This window comes from Lissotriton helveticus, chromosome 5_1, assembly GCF_964261635.1.
Source record: "Lissotriton helveticus chromosome 5_1, aLisHel1.1, whole genome shotgun sequence".
In the NCBI taxonomy this organism is placed as follows: Eukaryota; Metazoa; Chordata; class Amphibia; order Caudata; family Salamandridae; genus Lissotriton; species Lissotriton helveticus.
This window is the reverse complement of record NC_136065.1, coordinates 572,962,584-572,983,860: the sequence shown is the minus strand read 5'-3', so window position 1 is coordinate 572,983,860 and position 21,277 is coordinate 572,962,584. Positions and strand designations below refer to the sequence as shown.

General features: G+C 46.0%; 1 protein-coding gene across 1 annotated transcript in view; it reads left to right on the top strand.

Annotated features, from left to right (window-relative positions):
* The window catches only part of RPP30 (ribonuclease P/MRP subunit p30), a 145,529-nt gene that overhangs the window by 78,751 nt on the left and 45,501 nt on the right, over positions 1-21,277 (top strand). The window contains exons 7-9 of the mRNA XM_078641013.1: positions 15,114-15,230; positions 17,352-17,381; positions 20,094-20,131. Of these exons, the coding sequence (XP_078497139.1) occupies positions 15,114-15,230; positions 17,352-17,381; positions 20,094-20,131 (185 nt within the window). The remainder of the gene's footprint in view (positions 1-15,113; positions 15,231-17,351; positions 17,382-20,093; positions 20,132-21,277) is intronic.

The following is a 21,277-nucleotide window of genomic DNA, read 5'->3' as shown; positions in this document are numbered from 1 at the left end:
TACCACAGATCGCATATCTCAGGGAGCAAGGGGTTCGCATGATAGTATACTTGGACAACATACTGAAAATGGCGCAGTCTCCAACCTTGACAGTTCAGCATTTACGCATGACCATTGCTAGGTTGCAAAATCTGGGGCTCGTGATCAACAAATCCAAGTCAGTTCTGTGTCCTTCCGAGACAATAGACTTTCTAGGTTTCGTCATAAACTCTCAAACAGCTTAGTTGAGCCTTCCCCGCTCCAAACTTCGGGATATCAAAAAGGAACTACGCTCCCTGTTATCCAAACAGATGGTCTCACTGTGAGTGATTGTCAGAATAGTGGGCCTGTTGGCATCCTCAATACAAGCGATATATCCAGGGCCTCTCCACTATCGAGCCCTTCAAAGGTTAAAGATTCAACATCTGCAGAAGGACCGCCCTTATACAGACCTAGTCCCTCTTTCTCCAGAAGTACGGGAGGCGATCCAGTGGTGGCTTGCCCACATGGAAGCGTGGAATGGCAGAGCCATTTTCGTCTCCCTACCAGAGGTCGTCATAGAGTCCGACGCCAGCCGCTGGGGCTGGGGGGCTCGTTGCAGAAATATTTCCACAGGAAGGCATTGGTCCCTACGTGAACTAGACCTCCATATCAATTGCTTAGAACTTCTCGCAGGGTCATTCGCGATCCGGACTCTGTCACCCAAACGGGTCTCGTGTTGCATCCTCATGCGGATGGACAACATATCAGCGATTCGGTACATCAACAAGCTGGGAGGCACGAGGTCCTTCATCCTAGTGGAGATAGCTAAGGACTTATGGCATTACTGCCTGAGTCACTAGATCTCAGTCATAGCTGAGTATATTCCGGGTCACTCGAACGTAGTGGCAGACTGGAACTCCCGACATCTCAAGGACTGCAGTGATTGGCAACTCCAACCCCAGATAGTCCAATGGCTACAGGCGATCTGGGGAACTTGCGATATCGACCTGTTTGCAACCAGATTGAATCGTCAAATGACCACATTCTTCAGCTGGAGACCGGATCCGTTAGCTCAGGCGACGGATGCCTTCCCTGGTCCCTGAATCTGAATTATGCCTTTCCCCCATTCATATTAATTCCCCGGGTGTTCACGCAGATAATGCGACAGAAGGCAGAGGTGATTCTAGTGACTCCCCTGTGGAAGTTGCCGCCTTGGTTCCCAATTTTATTGGAGGTGAGCTGCGATTCTCCCAGGAGGATTCCGGAGTCCTCAACGATGCTCCAGGGTCCTCATGGAGAGAAGCACCTGATGGTACTATCGGGGCAGTTGTCCCTGATGGCCTGGAGACTTTCCAGCAACGTTGGCAAATGCCTGGATTTTGGTAACAAGCTTCAACTTTTATCAACCAGGATTGGACCCCCTCAACCAAGAAAAGATATTCTTCAGCCTGGAAAGGTTGGGTTTGTTGGTGCGTGGAACAACACGTGGATCCCGTGGGGCAGACTTACCCTATGTTGTAAATTGTTTGTCTAAGAAGGCTTCTGAGGGATGGCAAATCGTTCTATCAATTATTTCCGTTCCGCCATTTCGGCGGGTCATTCCCAGATTGAGGGCAAGCCAGTAGGGTATGCATCCACTAATACGTAAACTATGAAAGGGTATTAGAGTAGCAAATCGGCCCAAGCAGAATTATTCTTCCTTATGGGACGTCTCTCTAGTTCTTTCCTTATTCAATCAATGGCCACACAACAATATGTTAACAAGGAAAGAACTGTTATCCAAATTAGCCATGCTCTTATGTTTAGCAGCATGTAGACGGTAATCTGATGTTAAAGCTCTAGACATTACAAGTAGAGTATTTACTCCTGAAGGAGTTTCTTTTAACATTACTTCCAGAACTAAAACAAAGTCTCGAAGTGTGGAATATCATGCTTTTCCTAGTAACACAAAACTCTGTGCAGTTCAATGTCTCAAGGCGTATGAAGAATGTACCAGGTCTTATCGGCCTGATGGTGTGGTGAAATTATTAATTGGTTTGCAAAAACCTTACAAACCTGTTACTTCGGCTACTTATGCCAGATGGTTAAAATCTGTTATGCAAGAGACGGGTATTATTACCCAAGTGTTTGGGGCGCACTCTGTTCGTGGCGCCATGGCCTCTAAGACACTTATGTGAGGTTCTACTATTCTAGACATTATACATTCTGCTGATTGGTCTTCCGAATCTACCTTAAAACAGTTTGAAGCAGTTTGAAGCATCCGGTACTGTAATAGAATAACAAATTAGCTAGCATTTGCACCAAGAATTTTCAATTATTTTAAGGACACAGAGGCAAGGATTATCCCACCCGGCTATATTACAGTATTGTAATGTTTTACCCACCAGTTTGTGTTTATATTCTGTCTAAGCAGAAGTATTTTTTCTGTCTCTCATTCTTCCAGGTTCTGAGAAGAAGATGGATTAAGTATAATTCTGGTTGAGAAGACGTTACTTCCCAGTTTGATTGGTTCTTCCACGTTGGAGGATAATATTTGAATTTAAGATTGTTTGATGGATTTTTACTGTTCGAAGTAAAGAAAGAGGAGGATTTCCGGTGATGGTGGCTCTTATGGGGTCTTACAGGATGTGATGTGTTACTTGTGCATCATGGGAAATGTAGTTAATTTACATAATGCAAAGTTTTCATTGGATTCTGTGAGTGGCTGTTAGACCTGGTATCTTTGTCGTGGTTTCCCCCTATCTTTTTGCCTCTACCTCCTGTATTTTTGATGCTGTGCTGTATTTCGTTTTTGCTGGTTTAGATGCTTTTGGCACTTTGCCTCTGCTGTTCAGTGTCAAAGTGCAAGAGCTCCCTGTGTAAATTGGTATTGTGATTGGTTATCCATGATTGGCATATTTGTGTCACCAAGAAGTCCCTAGTAAAGTGCACTGAGTGTGCCAGGGCTGGTGATAACAAATGCTACTAGTGGGTCTGCAGCACTGATTGTGCCACCCACATGAGCAGCCCTAATATGGTGTCTCAGGCCTGCCACCGCAGTGCCAGTGTGCAGTCTGTGAACTGCCATGTCCTCCTGGTCAGTGTCCCACTGGCCAGGCCTAACCCATCCCTTTCTGTACACATTGGTCACCCCTATGGAAGGCCCCAGGTACCCCTTTGGGCAGGGTGCAGTGTATGTGAAAGATAGAGCATGTACTAGTGCAGGTGACATGCTTTGGTAGTGAGTCACAGCCATTTTCGTTTTTCACTATTGTAAGGCTATCTTGCCCCATAGGGTATCATGGGGAATGCTGGCTACAGTGGCTACCAGCATATCCTCCCATAGGAGCAAGATAGGACATAAAAGTCTGGTATCCCTGAACTCAGAATTTAATAGCACATCTTTTAAGAAAGGTTGTTTTTAAATCCTGTGTTTGAGAACAGCACTTTTTGAAAGTTGCTGTTCTCTTGTCTGACCTTTCTGTGTGCCTTGGCCTGTTTGTGAATGACTGCATCTGCATCTTGAGTGGTGGGAGGGGATAGCACCTGGGCCTGAATAGGGCTGTGCCTGCCTCCCACAATGCTGGCTCCACCTCCTGCTGGGCGGCTGACGACCCTGCCCCTCTCCCTGAAAGGAAAGGAGAGGCCAGGAAAACAAAGTGCTCAAGGAACACCCAGAACTGGTTCAGACCGGGCTCCGAGACCTCCTGCACAAAGGGATCAAAGACTTCTAGTGGTATAAGTACAGGACCACTGACTACAGAAAATTAGATCATCCTGGAATCAAGAAGGAACCTCTGACAAGGAGAAAGCTGAAACTGAAGAAGTAAGACTGCCCTGCTGTTGCTCTGCTGGACTGACCTGCTGTTGCTTTGCTGCCAAGGAGAGGGGGGAAGGACTTTGCTTTGTGCTGTGTCCCCTTGCTTGAAGGAATCCCCAAAGGCCTGAGAAGAGCTGGCTCCCTGTTCAGAAGTCCCAGGAACAAATGGACTTCACCCCCAGCTTTCCTGAACTCTGCTGAGAGAGTTCTGTCCTTCCTAGAGTGCTTGGGCCAGTTGTGGTGCCTCTGGAAGTTGGACCTGTGTTGGGAAGCTGGAAACCAAGATTTTAAAGACTTTCTGCAAATTTTGTTGCATCGCTCGCTTGCGGAGCGCATCCCAGTCAGTGCGAGGAAATTCCCGCCGCTACGAAGGCCGAGATCGTCGCAGCGCCTGTTGCCAGAGTCGTCGCCTCCTTCGTTTGCGGGACGCACCAGTCCTGTGCGGGAAGATTACCATCGCTGCGAGTGTCGTCGCAGAGCCTATCCTCACTGGGTGAGATCGTCGCATCGCTTGCTTGCGCACCGCATCCTGTCGCTGTGAACATCGTCGCACAGCCATCGAGGAGCTGCGAGAGGAAGATCGCTGCTGGACCACGCATCGTTGCCCCGGAGATCATCGCAGCACCAAAGATCATCGCATCGTGCCTTTGCGAGCTTTTTCACTACGGAACCTCCGCACCGGAATCCATACAAGGTATCGCATCCCTCCCCGTACAGACCGGAGTCACCGCAACACGCCCGCTACATCGAGCGGGGTTGTCGCATTAACTCCCCAAGGTCTCAAGAGTGACGCATCGCTTGTTTTCCATCGCTCCATCTTCTATTTTGGAACTTTGTCGCATTTAAAGGTACTGTTGGCTAAACGTGACGCAACTGTGAACTTTTCACACAACAGTGGATTATTTCATCGCAACTTTAAGAACTCTTTTGCAACCATATTCTTGAACTGTGTATGTTTGATTTTTGTTGTTTTGGTCTAGTGTAGTGTAGATTAAATACCTTTATTTTTCTAAACTGTTGTGGTGTTTTGACTGTGAGTGTTGGTACAAATACTTTACACATTGCCTTTGATAAGCCTTGACTGCTCGTGCCAAGCTACCAAGGGGGTGAGCAGGGGTTATCTAAAGAGTGTTTCCTCCTTACCATGACTAGAAGCAAGGGTCCCTATTTGGACAGTGGTACCTACCTCTGCCAACTAGAGACCCCCGGTTCTAACAGTGGCAATAAATGAAAGAGAAAGCATAATCCTCGCCTCCGTGTCCTTAATAGAATTGAACATTCTTGGCGCGAATGCTAGTTAATTTTTTATTGTCCTGCGTAAGAAAATATTGTTGCATATTCTAGTCACTTGATTTTGTTGCCATTGGTTAATTCTGCAGGATTGTATTGGTGATTCTATGGTTATGATCCTAAATATCAGGAATAACGATTCCATAGTGCTATGGAAGTCATTATTCTGTCCATTTTGCACACAAGTGCATCCTTAGAATTGCTCTGGTTTTTTGTGATTTACACATAAATGTTACTACTTTCACCCATGAGTATGCATGGAGTGAAAGCCAGTGCTCAGGCCACATGATTACATCAGAAATGTAGCATTCCGAGAAAAAAATCAGGAACCCAAACATTTTGAAAACCTGGAGAAGGCGAGAGGAAAGGAATAGGGTAGGTTAAATACACTCATGTATCGTGTATACATTTTTGTTACACATCTTTAAGATGCATACAAAACTAGCATTTGCATTGCAATAGGTCTTGCATTTGGGAGTGTTTTAGCTATTGGCATTGTAAATGAAAATGCCTTTTATTTATCTGTTTTGATATGTAATCCCTAAATAAAAGGCATTGCCATTTACAATGCCAATAGCTGGAACTCGTGTAAATGCAAGTCCTATTGCATTTCAAAGAAGCAGCCACCATTGTCCCAGGCTGCTTGGAAAGTGAAAGCGCATATGACGTGCTAAATGTTGCAGGAAAGCATGTGCGCTGAATGTTGTATGTTGTGCCTGCAGTAGGAGAAAATAGTGCTTAAAGACTAGATAAGACATACCGTGTAACATAAGGAGTAAAAGGGTCAGTCCTCACTGGAGGTTACAAATGAAGACAAGGCGGTACTATATATTTATTTATTTATTTATTTTCGAAATTTGTATTGCGTGACAAATACCCGGAGGTGTCTCGGCGCATTTAAAACTTCATGGGGCAGAGGCCAGCTGGTGGGATCATTGATCAAATAACCAGGTTTTCAAGGATCTGCGGAAAGCCATGAGAGTGGGACAGGTTTTGATAGCTATGGGAAGAGAGTTCCAGAGTCTGGGAGTTGCCACCAGGATACGTCTGTCTCCCCAGTTAGAGGTTCTAGTACGGGGCACAGGTAGTACGAAGGTGGAGGCTGATCGCAGCGATCTTTTAGGGGCATGGATCCTAAAGGCGTCTCTGAGGAAACGAGGCCCATTCTCATGTATGGCCTTATAGGCGATACAGAGTGCCTTGAATTTAATTCTGCTCCTGACTCGTAGCCAGTGGAGATGTCGTATGGCCAAGGAGGTTGAGTGGTGTTTGGGGATACCAAGAAGGACCCTTGCTGCCGCGTTTTGAACCAACTGCAATTTATTTAGGATTTGTTCTTGTGAATTAAGAAAGAGGGCATTGCTGTAATCCATTTTGGAGAAGACCAGGGTGGTAACCAATGTTTTCCCTGCTGAGGCTGGGAGGTATGGAAGTAGTTTTTTAATTTTCCTCAGCATGAAAAAAGCGGAAGAGACCACTGTGTTGACATGATGTTTAAAAGATAACTTGTTGTCAAACATAACTCCCAGGTTTCTGACCTTGGCAACCGGGACTGGGGGAGGGCCCATTTGCTTTGGCCACCAAATGGGAGACCAGTCCGGAGAAAGGTTGCCAAAGGTCATCAGCTCGGTCTTATCCGAATTAAGTTTCAAGCAGTTCCCCGACATCCAGGAACAGATGGCTAGCATCCCCTCCTGGAATCTCGAGGCAACTGCTGGTCCATTCTTATGTACGGCCAGCACCAACTGAGTGTCGTCAGCGTAGGTGGTTAGAGACAACCCGTGTGCCTTTATGACTCTCGCCAGGTCCGCTACATCTATATTAAATAATGTAGGGCTTAACGAGGAGCCTTGGGGAACCCTGTAGGGTAGGGTGAAGAAGGGTGAGTAAAACTCCCCCAACCTGACCGCCTGCGTGCGGTTGGCCACGAAGGATGTGAGAAGATTTTTGGCCAGATGGTTAACCCCCAGAGTTGCGACACGGTCGATCAGTATGGAATGATCGACCGTGTCGAAGGCGGCAGACAGATCTAAAAGTATAAGGACTGCCGCCCCACCGTGGTCTAAAATGGCCCTAATTTCATCAGAGGCCTTTATCTGGGCGTTTTCTGTGCCGTGGCCCTTCCTGAAACCAAATTGCGTGTCATCCAGGAGTTGATGCCTGTCTATCAACTCTGAGAGCTGCTGATTCATCAGAGATTCAAAGATTTTGGCAGGGAAGGGGAGACAGGCAATAGGTCTATAATTGGCTGACTCTCCCAGGTCAAGAGAGGGGTTTTTTAACAGTGGTCTGATACCTGCTTTTTTCCATAAGTCTGGGTAATCCCGGTCTGGAAAATGGAATTACAGATATCCATCAGAGGAGGCGTGATAACCTCTGATCTAGAGTTGGATATTGAGGATGGGCATGGGTCCAGGGGGGAGCCTGACCTGATGGCAGTGGTAAGTTTACTAATATCTTGTGCTGAAACTGCTTGGAGGACGGAGAAAGAGGGTTTTAGTGAAGGAGACAGGGAATGGGCATAGGAAATTTCAGGACATTTGGGGGGGAGAAGGTGGAGTATATTTTAGTAACCTTGGATGAAAAGAAGGTGGCTACAGAATTACAAAGATCTTGTGTTGCCTCAATGGAGGGGCCTGTGGGGGGATTAGAGAGGGAGTTAACAACTTGGAACAGCTTCCTGGCTGAATTCTGAGCAGACTCAATTTGAGATGAAAAATAGTCGCTCTTGTGTGTAGCAATAGATCTTTTGTATGTTGCCAAGGCGTTTTTATAAGTAAGCTTGCTTCACTATGGGGGCAATAATGTTTTCGCCAGTGTCTCTCGAGGTTCCTACAGTACTGTCTGTGAAGTCTGAGGTCCTCGGTGAACCATGGCGCAGAGGGCTCTGCGCAATTGGGAGAAATACGTTTGGTCGGGGCTAACTGATTGGCCGCCTCCAGGATCCATTCTTGATAGCTTATGGACCCTAAACTTGGGTCGGGAGAGGCCTTATAGGGGCATTATTAAGGGTGGCAGAAAGAAGTGGAATATCAAGGTTCTTCCAAACTCTGGTATTTTTGGGAACATTTGTTTTGCAGCGTGAATCTTTCTGGATTCACTATGCTGTGCATTATTCCGCGGTCTTGTGGTTGGGTCCGGATTCGTAGTCTTTTCTTTGTTTTTGTTGTTGTTTTTTTCTTAGCCCAGGTGGGCGTCGGCGTCACACCCCCTTGGGTGTATTTCCGGTGACGTCGGCATGCTTCCTGCGGAAGCTCCCACTCTTGGGCGCCATCTTCAGATTCTTTTTTTCCGCGGTCGGGTCTGGATCGTTCCCGTTTGGGCTCCAGACATTTTTGGAGAAAGAAGAAAGAAAATACAGAAAAGACGAGGAGAAGTCATCTGAAGACTCCAGGGGACTTCATCGACGAAAAGTCAGCAAGGATAAGGCGTTTTCCATCGAGATCCTCGACGACCATCGACGAACACGCGACCAGAGAGGCCCTGGACGCTCGATGATAGACAACACGCCGTTCAAGTTCTGCCGTAACTGCCACCACAAGTACGCGCAGAAGGACCAGCACCCGGTATGCAACCTTTGCCTACCGGTGAACCACGAAAGCGGAGACTGCAACGCCTGTTCCGCCTTCGCCCCGAAGACCCTTCCTGTGAGAGAGAGGCAGAGGGTAGCACACGCCGCCCTGCAGGGGAAGGCCCCGACTCCGTCACTCTACGAGCTGGGGATGTCCTCCGAGGAAGAAGACAACGCTGCCGCCGAAGACAACAGCTACACGGTCGTAGAGACTGATTACACGAAGACTTCTGACAAGGTAGGAGACTCTTCGGCCCCCAAGAACCCGAGAGACTCTGAGTCTAGAAAAATCGAGGGCAAGACCCCGAAAGCGCCGACGCCAAAAAAGGCGGCACCCGCGACTATTCCCAGGCCCAGCTGATCCTCCGAGAAGGAGTCCCCGGCGCCGAGAGCTGCTGATCAGCAGAAAACGTCGAAAATCGTCCCCGAAAAGGATCGATCGACGCCGAGGGAGAAAGACCCAAAACTGACGACGACGACCAGAGACCCACAATCGGTTCGACGTCGACGTCGAAAACTTCGACACCGAAAGGCACGGCGACGAGCCATCCGCCGAAAAGAGCGGCCGACCCATCCGACGCGGAACACGCGGCCGAGATGGAGAAGAAGAGAAGGCGCCTCGAGGCAGAAATGGAGAACATCATGCAGCGGAAGAAAGATTTCGACGCAAAGATGCCTCACAAGACCAAGCCACCGGTGGTGGAGGCGGTCGAGGAGGAAGAGGAGATCGCCGAAGTCGCCGAGGAACAAGACCAGGACGTCGAGGTGATCGACGACCAGGAGGAGTACGAGAATCCCTACGATAGTTACAACTATGGGGAGGAAGAGGATGGCAGGACGGACACAGAGTCTGCACCCTCTGACCTTCAGGAGGTAGATTACATCGATGTCGACACCGACAGCCCGGAGGAGGTGGTCAACACTTACCCCTCGAGGCCCTCGCCGCCGGACGACATCGGGGCCTACAACTCGGTGATACAATCTACCGCAGCAGCTTTCAAGCTCAAGCTCGACGAAGAGAAGCAGAAAGCAGACTTCCTTCTAGAAACATTGCTCCCAACACAAACGAGGAGCCAATTCCTTCCAATGCTCGAAAGCGTCTTGGCTCAGGGGAAGGAAGCATTCAGGGAGCCCGCAACATGCAAGGCAGTAACTCCCAGAACTGAGAAAAAGTACAAACATGCCACAAAGGCCCCGGCCTACATTCAGGGCACGGTCTCAGCAGACTCCATTATCACGGCCACAGCAAGGAGGAGGGCTAACGTACCCACTACCTCGGGCCCGCCACCGGATAAGGAGAGCAAAAGGATGGATCTGGTGGGCAGAAGGATCGAACGGAATGCCGCGACCCACTGGCGCATGGCTAATTCCAACGCCCTGATAAACAGGCACATGTACCAGATCATGGAGGGGCTGGGGCAGTTGGTGAAGGACCTGCCCCAGGATGCCAGGCAGAAGGCCGAAAAGCTGGTTGAAGAGGGAAAGAACGCAGCTATTTCTTGCCTTAAGACGGCCCTGGATGGGGCAGACACAGCCAGCAGGCTCATGATGATGGGTGTCACGGAAAGGAGGCACGCCTGGCTCAGGATCTCAGGTTTCAAACCGGAGGTGCAACACAGCATCCTGAACACACCGTTCAACGGCAACACGCTTTTCGGAACAACAGTTGATGAAACGCTCAGTCAACTGAAAAAAGATAACGAAACAGCAAGATCCATGGGAGCATTGCAGTTCAGAGGGAACAAGAGAGGCACCCCGTCACGGAGGCCCGGCGGGAGAGGCGGAAACCAGCCAGGTACATCACACCAGGCTTTCCAGCAAACGCACCAGGCAGACTCGCAGGCTCAGCATGGTCAGCAGAAGCAGTCCTGGCAGTACCAACAAAGAGGCCAGTCCTTTCGAGGGAGAAACGGACGGGGACAAAATAGGAGAGGAGGGCAGCAGCCCACCTCTAAGTGACTTCAAAAAACTCTGTGTGCCCACCCACAAAAAAGATCCCAGGGGGCAGCACGTACAGATGGGTCAAGACAAACTAGACACCTACGACCACATGACACCAGTGGGAGGAAGATTAAGATTTTACCTCCGAGAGTGGAGGGAAATCACATCAGACAAATGGATCCTCAACATTATCCAATTCGGATACTGCATAGAGTTGGAGGGGAGGCCAACAAGCAGAAAACCAAAAAGAAAAACACTAGCGAGCAAGCAGCTGCAGTGTCTTCAGGAGGAGGCAAAGGAACTCCTGCGGAAGCAGGCCATAGAACGGGTACCCTTCAAGGAAAGAAACACAGGAATATACTCAACGTACTTCCTGGTACCAAAGGTAGACGAGACAATGAGACCCATTCTAGACTTACGGTTCCTGAACAAATTCATAAGAACGCAAAAATTCAAAATGACCTCCCTGCAAGAGGTGCTCCCACAATTGCAGACCGGGGACTTCATGGTCACAATAGACCTCAAAGACGCCTACCTGCACATCCCAATGAACAGAAAGCACAAACACATGCTCAGGTTCACCATTGGAGAAAGTCAGTACCAGTACCAGTTCACGACACTGGCCTTCGGACTAAAATCAGCACCAAGAGTTTTCACAAAGTGCCTCGCAGCAGTCGCAGCGCACCTACGAAGGCAAGGTATACACGTATACCCTTACCTGGACGACTGGCTGGTGAAAGCAAACTCATACCAGAAATGCAAGCAGCACGCACATACAGTGACGAGCACGCTCACAAGCCTGGGGTTCTCCATCCATTGGAAAAAATCATCAATGGAGCCGGAACAGGTCAAAATCTTCCTGGGAGCACAGAGCAACACCTTACAGGGCAAGGTGTTCCCCAGCGAGAAGAGGGCGAGGGCGCTGGTGAAGGAAACTCCCCTCTACCGGAAGGGACAAGCTCGGACAGTGAGGACTGCGAGCAAGATCATGGGCATGATGGCATCATGCATCCACCTGGTACCAAATGGCTACAGGAGCAATGGTCACAAGCTACAGGCGGTTGGGAGGATCTAGTGGTTGTGACGCACGCAGTGCAGAAGGAGATGGCATGGTGGACCATGGAGAACATAACAAGGGGAAAGCCTCTAACGCCCCCACCGCCAACAGTGACCATCACCACAGACGCATCCCTGAAGGGATGGGGCGCTCACATGGAGGAGCTCAAGGTGAGGGGACTGTGGACGACAACAGATGCGGCAAAGCACATCAATTACCTAGAACTGAAGACAATCTTCCTTGCACTGAAAGCCTTTCAAACAAGACTGTACAAACACAAGGTATTGATACAAACAGACAACACCACTGCGATGTTCTACATCAACAAGCAGGGGGGCACACAGTCAGCACCGCTTTCAACGCTGGCGCAGGAGATATGGAGATGGGCCATCCCTCTCAAGATAGACCTGCTAGCCATACACCTACCAGGGAAGGACAACATACAAGCCGATTGGCTCAGCAGGCAGACATCGGCATCCCACGAGTGGGAGCTCAATGCTCAGGAGACAAGGTACCTGTTCGACAGGTGGGGGACACCATCGGTGGACCTGTTTGCCACACGCCAGAATGCAAAATGCCAAAACTTTGCATCCAGGCAGCCCGAGGAGGGGTCACTGGGGAATGCCCTATGGATAGATTGGTCAGGGACATATGCTTACGCCTTTCCCCCGATACCACTGATGCACAGAGTGCTGAGCAAGTGCAGAGCGAGCAACATGACACTGATACTGGTCGCACCACAGTGGGCGAGGCAGACATGGTACTCGCAGATCATGGAGATGACACAGTGTGCACCCCACAGATTCAGCAGGAGGAAAGACCTACTCTCCATGCAGAACGGAGAGGTACTACATCCAGAGCCAGAGAGCATGAGCCTAGTGGCGTGGCTCCTGAGGACATAGAGTTCGCACATTTGAGACTACCAAAAAGCACCCTGAGGGTACTTCGGGAGGCACGAAGGCCCAGCACTCGAAAGTGCTACGTTGCGAAATGGAAAAGATTCACAATATGGTGCAGACAGGAAAGACTCCACAATAAAATGAAGAGGGACTCCACAGTGCTGAGGTACCTGACGCACTTGCTGGAGAAGAACCTTAGCTCATCCTCCTTAAGAGGTCACTTGGCAGCGATAGTCGCCTACACAAGGGGAGAAACGTGCAGGAGCTTCTTCACATCACAAGTGGTGAAGAGATTCCTAGAAGTAGCGAAAAGGATCGCACCACCCAAGCGGGTGCCGCCACCTGCATGGAACTTGAACACAGTCCTAACGGAACTCATGAAAGAGCCCTTTGAACCACTTCACAAGGTCTCCCTAAAGATGCTAACTATGAAAACAGCCTTCCTGGTTGCAATAACGTCCTTACGCAGAGTAAGCGAGCTTCAAGCGCTGACGCTACAAGAACCCTACATACAAATACACAACGATAGAGTTGTGATGAGGACTGACCCACACTTCATGCCAAAGGTGGTATCCAAATTTCACATGAACCAGTCTATGCAGATACCGAGTTTTTTCCAAAAACCAACAACTAGCGCAGAGCGAGCTCTGCACACCCTGGACGCCAGAAGGGCAGTCATGCACTACATTGAAAGGACAAAGGGACACAGGAAAACAAAACAGTTTTTTGTGTCATTCGCAAACAGCTTCATGGGGAAAGCAGTAACCAAAAAGACCATTGCACGATGGATCGCACAGACAATTCAACTCTGCCACAAGCGTGCAGGACAAGAACTGGCAGAGGGGACACGTGCCCACTCCACCAGGAAGAAGGGCGCTACAATAGCCTTCCTGGCTAACACACCCATAGAGGACATATGCCTGGCGGAAACATGGGCTTCGGTGCACACGTTCACGAAGCACTACTGTGTGGACATACAAATGAACAAGGAAGCTCAAGTGGGACAGAAGGTGCTACAGCACATATTCAACACCCAACGCTCATCTTCCACCCAGCCGCCACAGAGATGAGAAACCGCTAAAAAATCTATGCACAGCATAGTGAATCCAGAAAGATTCACGCTGCAAAACGAATGGTTTTCTTACCTGTCAGTGTAGTTTTGCAGCTTGAAGATCTTTCTGGATTCACTAGCGAACCCACCCACCTCCGCCAGAAAGATGAGGCTGGAGAGAGAAGAGGTGGTTAACTAAAGAAAGGACTTTGAAAGTACAAGGCGGTAAATACAAACTAAATAGAACATTGCCATTACTTCGGAAACGAAAGAAACACGGAAAAAAAGAACCCGAAGATGGCGCCCAAGAGTGGGAGCTTCCGCAGGAAGCATGCCGACGTCACCGGAAATACACCCAAGGGGGTGTGACGCCGACGCCCACCTGGGCTAAGGAAAAAAAAACAAAGAAAAGACTACGAATCCGGACCCAACCACAAGACCGCGGAATAATGCACAGCATAGTGAATCCAGAAAGATCTTCAAGCTGCAAAACTACACCGACAGGTAAGAAAACTATTTGTTTTACGCTGAAGAGGGTTAGGATTGTGAACTGGTAGGGTAAAGACAACTGCGGAGTGGTCTGACCATACTAGCGGGAGAACAGTGAGCAAGGAGATGTCCTGGTTGTTAGTGAATAATCCGTCAAGAGTGTGTCCTGCTTGATAGGTGGGGCAGCTGACTAATTGTCGAAGTCCCACTGACTGGAGATCGGCAATTAAGTGGGTGGTGTCTTTATCGCCTGTAGCTTCTAGATGAAAGTTAAAATCTCCAAGAATAGTAAAGTCACTGGGTTCTAAAGATAGCTCTGTAAAATGGTCTAAAGAAGCAAGAAAGTGTGTGCGAGGACCGGGGGGGCGATATAGCAAAATGCCTTTAAAGGCTTGATTGTGGTTAAATGATCTAGAATAAGCCAGAGCCTCACAGTCAGCGTGCTGGATAGGTTCTATTGTAACAGAATATGTGGCTTTGTAAATAATGGCTAGGCCGCTTACCCTGCCTACCGATCTGTCACATCTTGCCACACAGAAACCATATAAGAACTAACAAGCAGGTTAACGAATCAGAAGCCAGCATTTACAAAGGACTGTGACACAAGCCAATGAAAAATATGGGCACCGTGTGAGCGGAGCTTCAAGTCCATACCCAAATACAGCATGCCTCACAGAGCAGTGCCTGCGCTGCCCAGGCTCAACCTGATAAATGTCAAGATAAATTAAAAAGGAGGGAATTGTTGAAAATAAAAGGATGGGGCTGGAGTTGTCACCTACAATAAATATTTTTTTTAAGGAACTTATCTTACTTTTAAAATACATATGTTTAAAAAAACTATTTCCAGAAAAAAGATATTAATGAAATTGTTTAGTGACATTTTTTGAAAATATAAATAAAGGTAGGTTCCTGATATTAATAACCCAAATTAAAACTAAAAACTGGAGGAGGGATTATCATCACAAGTACTCTGTTGTATTACAGCACTGTTCTGAATTGCCTTCCTAACTTTTTTTTTTAATTTAATTTTATTTCTTCATTTTGTTTCCATTTAGGCAATAGAAAGAGGTCTTTTCTTTGAACTTGTTTACACACCTGCTATAAAAGACTCGACAATGAGAAGATACACCATTTCAAATGCACTTGGTTTAATGCAAGTCTGCAAAGGAAAGGTAAGTTAAACGGATGTGTAATTGAGTGACTGGCGTGTGGATTTTTGCCCCTGTAGGCTCCAAATCGGGGGACTCTTTCCACGTAAAACAACATTCACATTGTTTACCTACGTTATATTTTCTGGACGTTCTACAAGTAATGCTTCCTCTGCTGCTGATAAACCAGTTATTTGCATGGACTTACTGTTTTTTTAGGCATAGTACGAATGAGTTGGGTAACAAACATCTGTTATTCAGTGCCAAGATACCCCTTTAGGGGTGAGCGTGCGCTTAAAAAATACACGTTATGATATGCTATTTCAGTTAATGTGAAAAATAAAGAAAGACTGCACGTTCAACTGATTGGCTGCTCCTAAGGTGACATACTCTTAATCTTCTATACAAATCCAAAAGCTTTCTCAACCTACCACACAGTGCTGAAACTGCCACTGAGTGGCCTATCCTGCTATTCAAAAGCCTTCAAATATGAAACCTATTAGTGACTTTTGAATTCACTAATTTATAATTTAAGACATCTACAGCCTGATTCATCAATCTCCCGTTTTGCGAGCCCCTAATAGCGATTCATAAGGAATCGCTATTAAGGACTTGCAAAACGGGATTCATGTAGGAATTGCTAAATAAATAGCGATTCCTACACAATCCTTATTTGCGAGTAGCAAATTGCTAATCGCAAATAAGGAATAACTCCCCATTCATTCCTATGGGCCAATGGGGAGTTATTCCTTATTTGCGATTAGCAATTTGCTACTCGCAAATAAGATAGCGATTTAAAGGGTGCCAGGGGTGTCCAAAGGACACCCTGTAGCACCCCTTAAATGCAAATTGAAACAGGTGCTGCGCACACACATGTCCAAAGGACATGTGTGTGTGCAACATGCAACTTACAAAAATGCTTTTAAAAGCATTTTTCTAGGTTTTCGCTATTTACCACAAGGTTTGACCTCGCGGTAAATAGCGGGCCGAAATTGCGAATTCGCAATTTTTAAATGGATGATGAATTGCAAGATTCCTTAAATGTAATTCCTCGCAAAATAGCGAAATCGCTATTACTGATTTTTGCATTTGGGATGATGAATCCCAAATGCAAAAATAGCGCTCGCAAAGGGCCAGATTCTCAGAATCTGGCCCTTTGCGAGCCGATTTCGGCTTGATGAATCAGGCTGCTAGAATGTTAATCATGCGAAGGCTTTTAGTTGTTTGTGGGATCTACGTTTCAAATCTGTGTAAGCCACAAGATGAGCTAACAAAACAAGCAAATTTTATATTTTCCATTTAGTACACCTTTGTTTCATTATCGGTTTTTACCAGTACCATGGATCTATTTTTCCACAATGGCTTTGTGCTACACATTTAAGTTGAGGCTTGGTAACTTAAAACTTGTAAATTGATGCTTGGCAACATGACGTGTCAAGAGCACTTATGAACTTTTTGATGATTTACAAAATCCCCAGATGCACATGTAGAAGGCACGTGCATATTCTGGCATCCACCAGAAAGCTTTTGTTTCTTTCCCACAGCCTGTTGTTAACGGTAAGGACACTGTGGGGGGTAACAGAGCAGTCAGAAGTGGTTGGAGGCATTGTTTCTATCCTGCAGGAGAATGGTTGTGTGATGTTGTCTCAAGGAAGAGCTCATGATCACCTAGCAACACTGGTCGAGAAACGCACCTTGTGCCGGTATGGCCAAGGACCGTGTCTAGTGGCCACACCCACCACTACACTAATAGCATCTCCTCCTTCCCCACCTTAACAGCATCATTGTCAGCCGGCGGCTGGGTTTCAAGAGCTTTCCTAGACCTAATCTTGTATTGCAAGCCGGCTTCTTCAGAGATGGGAGTCTTGAAGGTACTCCGTTACAGAAGAAATCTTTTCTGAGAACAGAAAATCCTAGGTAAGGATTTAAGGGCGTGACAAATGGTCATCTGCTTCACATCAGTGCCTGCTCATCTCAACTATAATAACACACGGCATCACCTATCTAGGATTGCTATCTTCCCCATTTTTTGTTATCTGGAGATCTTTTTAGAAAGGCCATGATGAACTAAATGCATTTGTTTTTCTTGTATCTTTTTTGTATTACTGTGTCAGATGATTTTCTAATTTATCTTTTATTCTGTAGAACGTCATAATAGCGAGTTCTGCTGAAAAAGTAAGTATATTATTATTTACCTGTTGTATTGAGCTTATTTTTGTGAATACATTTTTATTTCAGAAAATTATTTTAAACTAGAGACCAGATCTGTCTAAATTCTGAGGGAACTAGTTTAAAAAAAAAATTTGGTATCACGAAAGTGCACTCAAGTTTACTTGCCCGTATTTCTTTCTTATTGTTCTAGAAAGACCTTTATAACATTTAGTCATAGTCAGTACTGTAATTTTAGCAGGCATTTATTTTTAAAGAGTGTATTTGAACTCCTCTATCGCTAGCATTTCAGTTGAATTGTTAACATTATGTTAAACACTTTTGAATGAAATCTCTATGGGCTGTTACATGCTCATCTTGGTGAATAAAATCTAACATTAACATCACATCAACCGTAGTGTTTTAATTGAGTCAGTGCTGTTTCTGTCTCCTTTCATGCTCAACGAATTCATCTTTTTCTAAACGCCATGTGAAGCCAGTTATGTCTTTAAGATCGATTTTCAACATTTTCCATTGATATTCAACACAGAAAGACCTCATACTTCATATTAATGATCACAGAGATGTCACTTTTAGGTGTCCTTGCCATTTCATATTTTTACTGTTTCGCTGGGAGGTGCAGAATTAGTGTGGCATATTCGCTATGCAGCAAACCTCCTGGAGTAAATTGACGAAACAAATATGTGAGACACGAGTGCTCCCTGCTCTGCTTTTTGGCAAAACACATACATCTTTTCATGCTCTTATATTTAGAATACATGTTGCACAATATGTGCATGCAGATTAGTAAGGCAGGGCCTGCAATAATAAAGACAGCAAGGTATTTACTTCCACAATATTGTTAAGGATCTTGCTCTTGCTTTCACTGACATTTCTGCCTGAGCTATCTTTGTTTCAGATGTAGCTCCCTCCATGTCCTTGTAGTTGTTTTTTCCCCTTTGTGTCACTTATCTCATTAATGTAAGAAGACTCTAGTGCCCTCTAGTTCTCACATCTCGTTCATCAAGTTTCTAAGACCATTCCTCATCCTCCACTTATGGCGATGAGCCACTTATGCTGCTGAGTCTATATCTACCTCTTCCATAAGTCTGTTTTCTAACTCGACCATTAAGACCTCCAGCTCTTTGTCTTTGACGTCTGTCCTCTCGCTTTCTTTTTGTTCTCGGTGTCTCTGAGGCTGTTTTTCTCTCACCTCAAGACTTCTCACAAACATATATCTCAACTCCTCCTTTAACGTTTTTCTCAAAAACATCTGATGCTTCTTTTTCTCCTATCACTGTTTCTGAGGTGTCTCAACCCTTCCGTTGGTTGTCACTTTGGTCTCCCACTTATCTCTGTCTCTTGGCATGGGATCAGAAGGAAAGCAATGAGAGTGGTCATTGCTTCCAACCTTCACCTTTCAGCCATGCCACCTGATGGGGTTTTAATGGCCAAAGGAGTATAGAGAGAGAGTGTGAGGTACAAATGGGTCAGACTGCTCAGCACCCCTTTCTCTCTGCAACCACAAAGAAGTTGACCTTTATCACGCACACCACCCATCCCAATCCCCAGCTCCAGTTTCTGATCCTCTTTTAGTTGCTGGGAAGAATGAAAGGGTGGATTAAAGGAGCTACACTGCACCTCATGTACCCTGCCCACACAGGGCAAAATCCAGGTTGGCAGGGAAAACAGGAAGAAAGAGAAAGGGCTGGAGAGGAATGCCACCACATCCACATTCTCTCTATTCTTCACGGAGAGAAGAAGGCGACCCCTCATATCTGACCAGGTTAACAATCACAGTGAGCTCCAGGCTCCTGCGCATTTGAACCTATGAAGATATAATGATGCACAATATGTTTTTTTGCTGCTGTCAAGAGAAGAAGTTGTGCAGATGTGGAAAGAGCTGCCAAGCCCATCCACGACCTTTTCCTTTCAAAGAGGCATGGGTGAGTTTCAGGAAGCGATGCCTCGAAAGGTTTAAAATGGCTATAATGACACTAATGCACCCCAACGGCAGGTCCAGTTTATGGATTTGAGCAGAAGTGTATTTGGGAGAAAAAAGAAAATGTTCCCACCCAGGTGACCAAAATTATCATGCATTGGTAACTGACAGTAGATGCTAAGAATACAGTTAAGAGTGCAGAATAACATTTTGTGGCTTGTGATTAAGAGCTGGAATAAGGGAAGTAGGATGGGCTGGGACACCTCTCTGGCCTACATCTTGATCCTTCCCATTTTCCTGCAAGAAGACTCATCAGCCACTCTTTTCCAACCCCCACCCCCCCACTCGATCGCACACTGTGAGAACACACGGGAAACATATTTCCGGCAACAAATGTCTCAATTCAAAAGCCTAAAATCTAAGGACGAACCATCACACGCACATCGTTAGGTGCAATTTAACTATCCTCACCATCCACATGGCAAGTCCACATAAAGATTAGATCGGGGTAAGCATATATTTGCTTTCAACATAATACTATAAATAAGTGAAAACCTAGCTATTCACAAAACCTATGGTTACCTAGGCCACATTTTGATTCTTTTTAACCACCATTTTATAATTATTCAGAAATTTAATTTGTATGAATCTGTTCTGCACCGTGCCTAATTTTGTATCCATGAAGAATGCTAGTTGTATTAAATATTGTTTCACTGCATATTATAGAACCATTACACATTAATGTCTTTGTATTACATATTGTTGTCAGTATTTGATATTTTCTTTTCACCATTTAGCCTCTAGATCTAAGGGGACCATATGATGTTGCTACATTGTATCCTTTTTCTTACAATGAAAATGCCAAAAATAAATTTAACTAGGTATGCAGCAAGATAAACCAGTGCAAGAGATTCTTTCTCCCGCTTGGTTCACATTTTATTGCCTTACAGACTAGAATTCAAGTAGTTTAAAGTAGTTGTTCTAAACTAGCCCAAAGCTAACCACACAACTCTCTGGCTACACACTAGACTACCTCGCTGACTAGTACAACATCTCCGGTGGTTCTCGGCGCACCTGCAGCCAGGACACCATCAGATTGAATTAAGCAAGGTGCAGAAAAGAAGAAACCAGAAACAAGGCTTCCTCCATCTATTCACCAAGGATCTGGAACAATTTTCCCGTATTCATTTGGACTACCTAAACTCTTCTCCAATTTTGGAATGAGCTGAAGACTCTCCATTTTAAAGAATAAGACATCACAATGCAGTAACAGCCCACAGACCAGCTACCACTCCGATCACATGTTGACTGTGTTTGCATTTGGCCCTGTAAACGATCCACTGCCTTTTGACTAGGTTTGCGCTGTATAAATACCATTTCTTTAATTCATTATTACTTTGTAGCGACTCGTGATTTCCTTCTAGATTCTGTGGTTATTCTAGGTTATTCCTTCTTGCCAAATGAATTGCAAGGCAAAACTCCTACCAGGAACACCAATAAGCTTTCAATAAACTCCAAGAAATAGTTTTAGAAAGGAACAGAACGAGGTTTGGGTGTTTAAAAAAAGGCAAAAACTTTGAATTTCCTTTGAAGCACAGTCCACATTATTATTAAGGCCTGGCAGGTGTATGGTACTACAAATCTCTGACTTTATCTGTATATCTCTCCAAATGTATGTGTGTGCTGGTATTTATATGGCAGAAAGCTATCTAGAAGGCAAATCAGGGTGCTGAACAGAGGTAAGATGATTTTAGTGATGCACAATGAGACCTGCTGAACTTGATGTTGAAGTCCCTGAAAATGTGTGATTACGGATGATGATTGTGATGGAGCTACATAGAGTCTTTGCAAATGTGACATAAGAAAGCTTTCTTTGTAAAGAGGAAGGAGTAAGACTTTCACGGTCAGTGTTCATGTTAGATCTGGGGGTCTCTAGTTGGCAGAGGTAAGTACCTTAGTCTAAATCGGAACCCTTACTTCT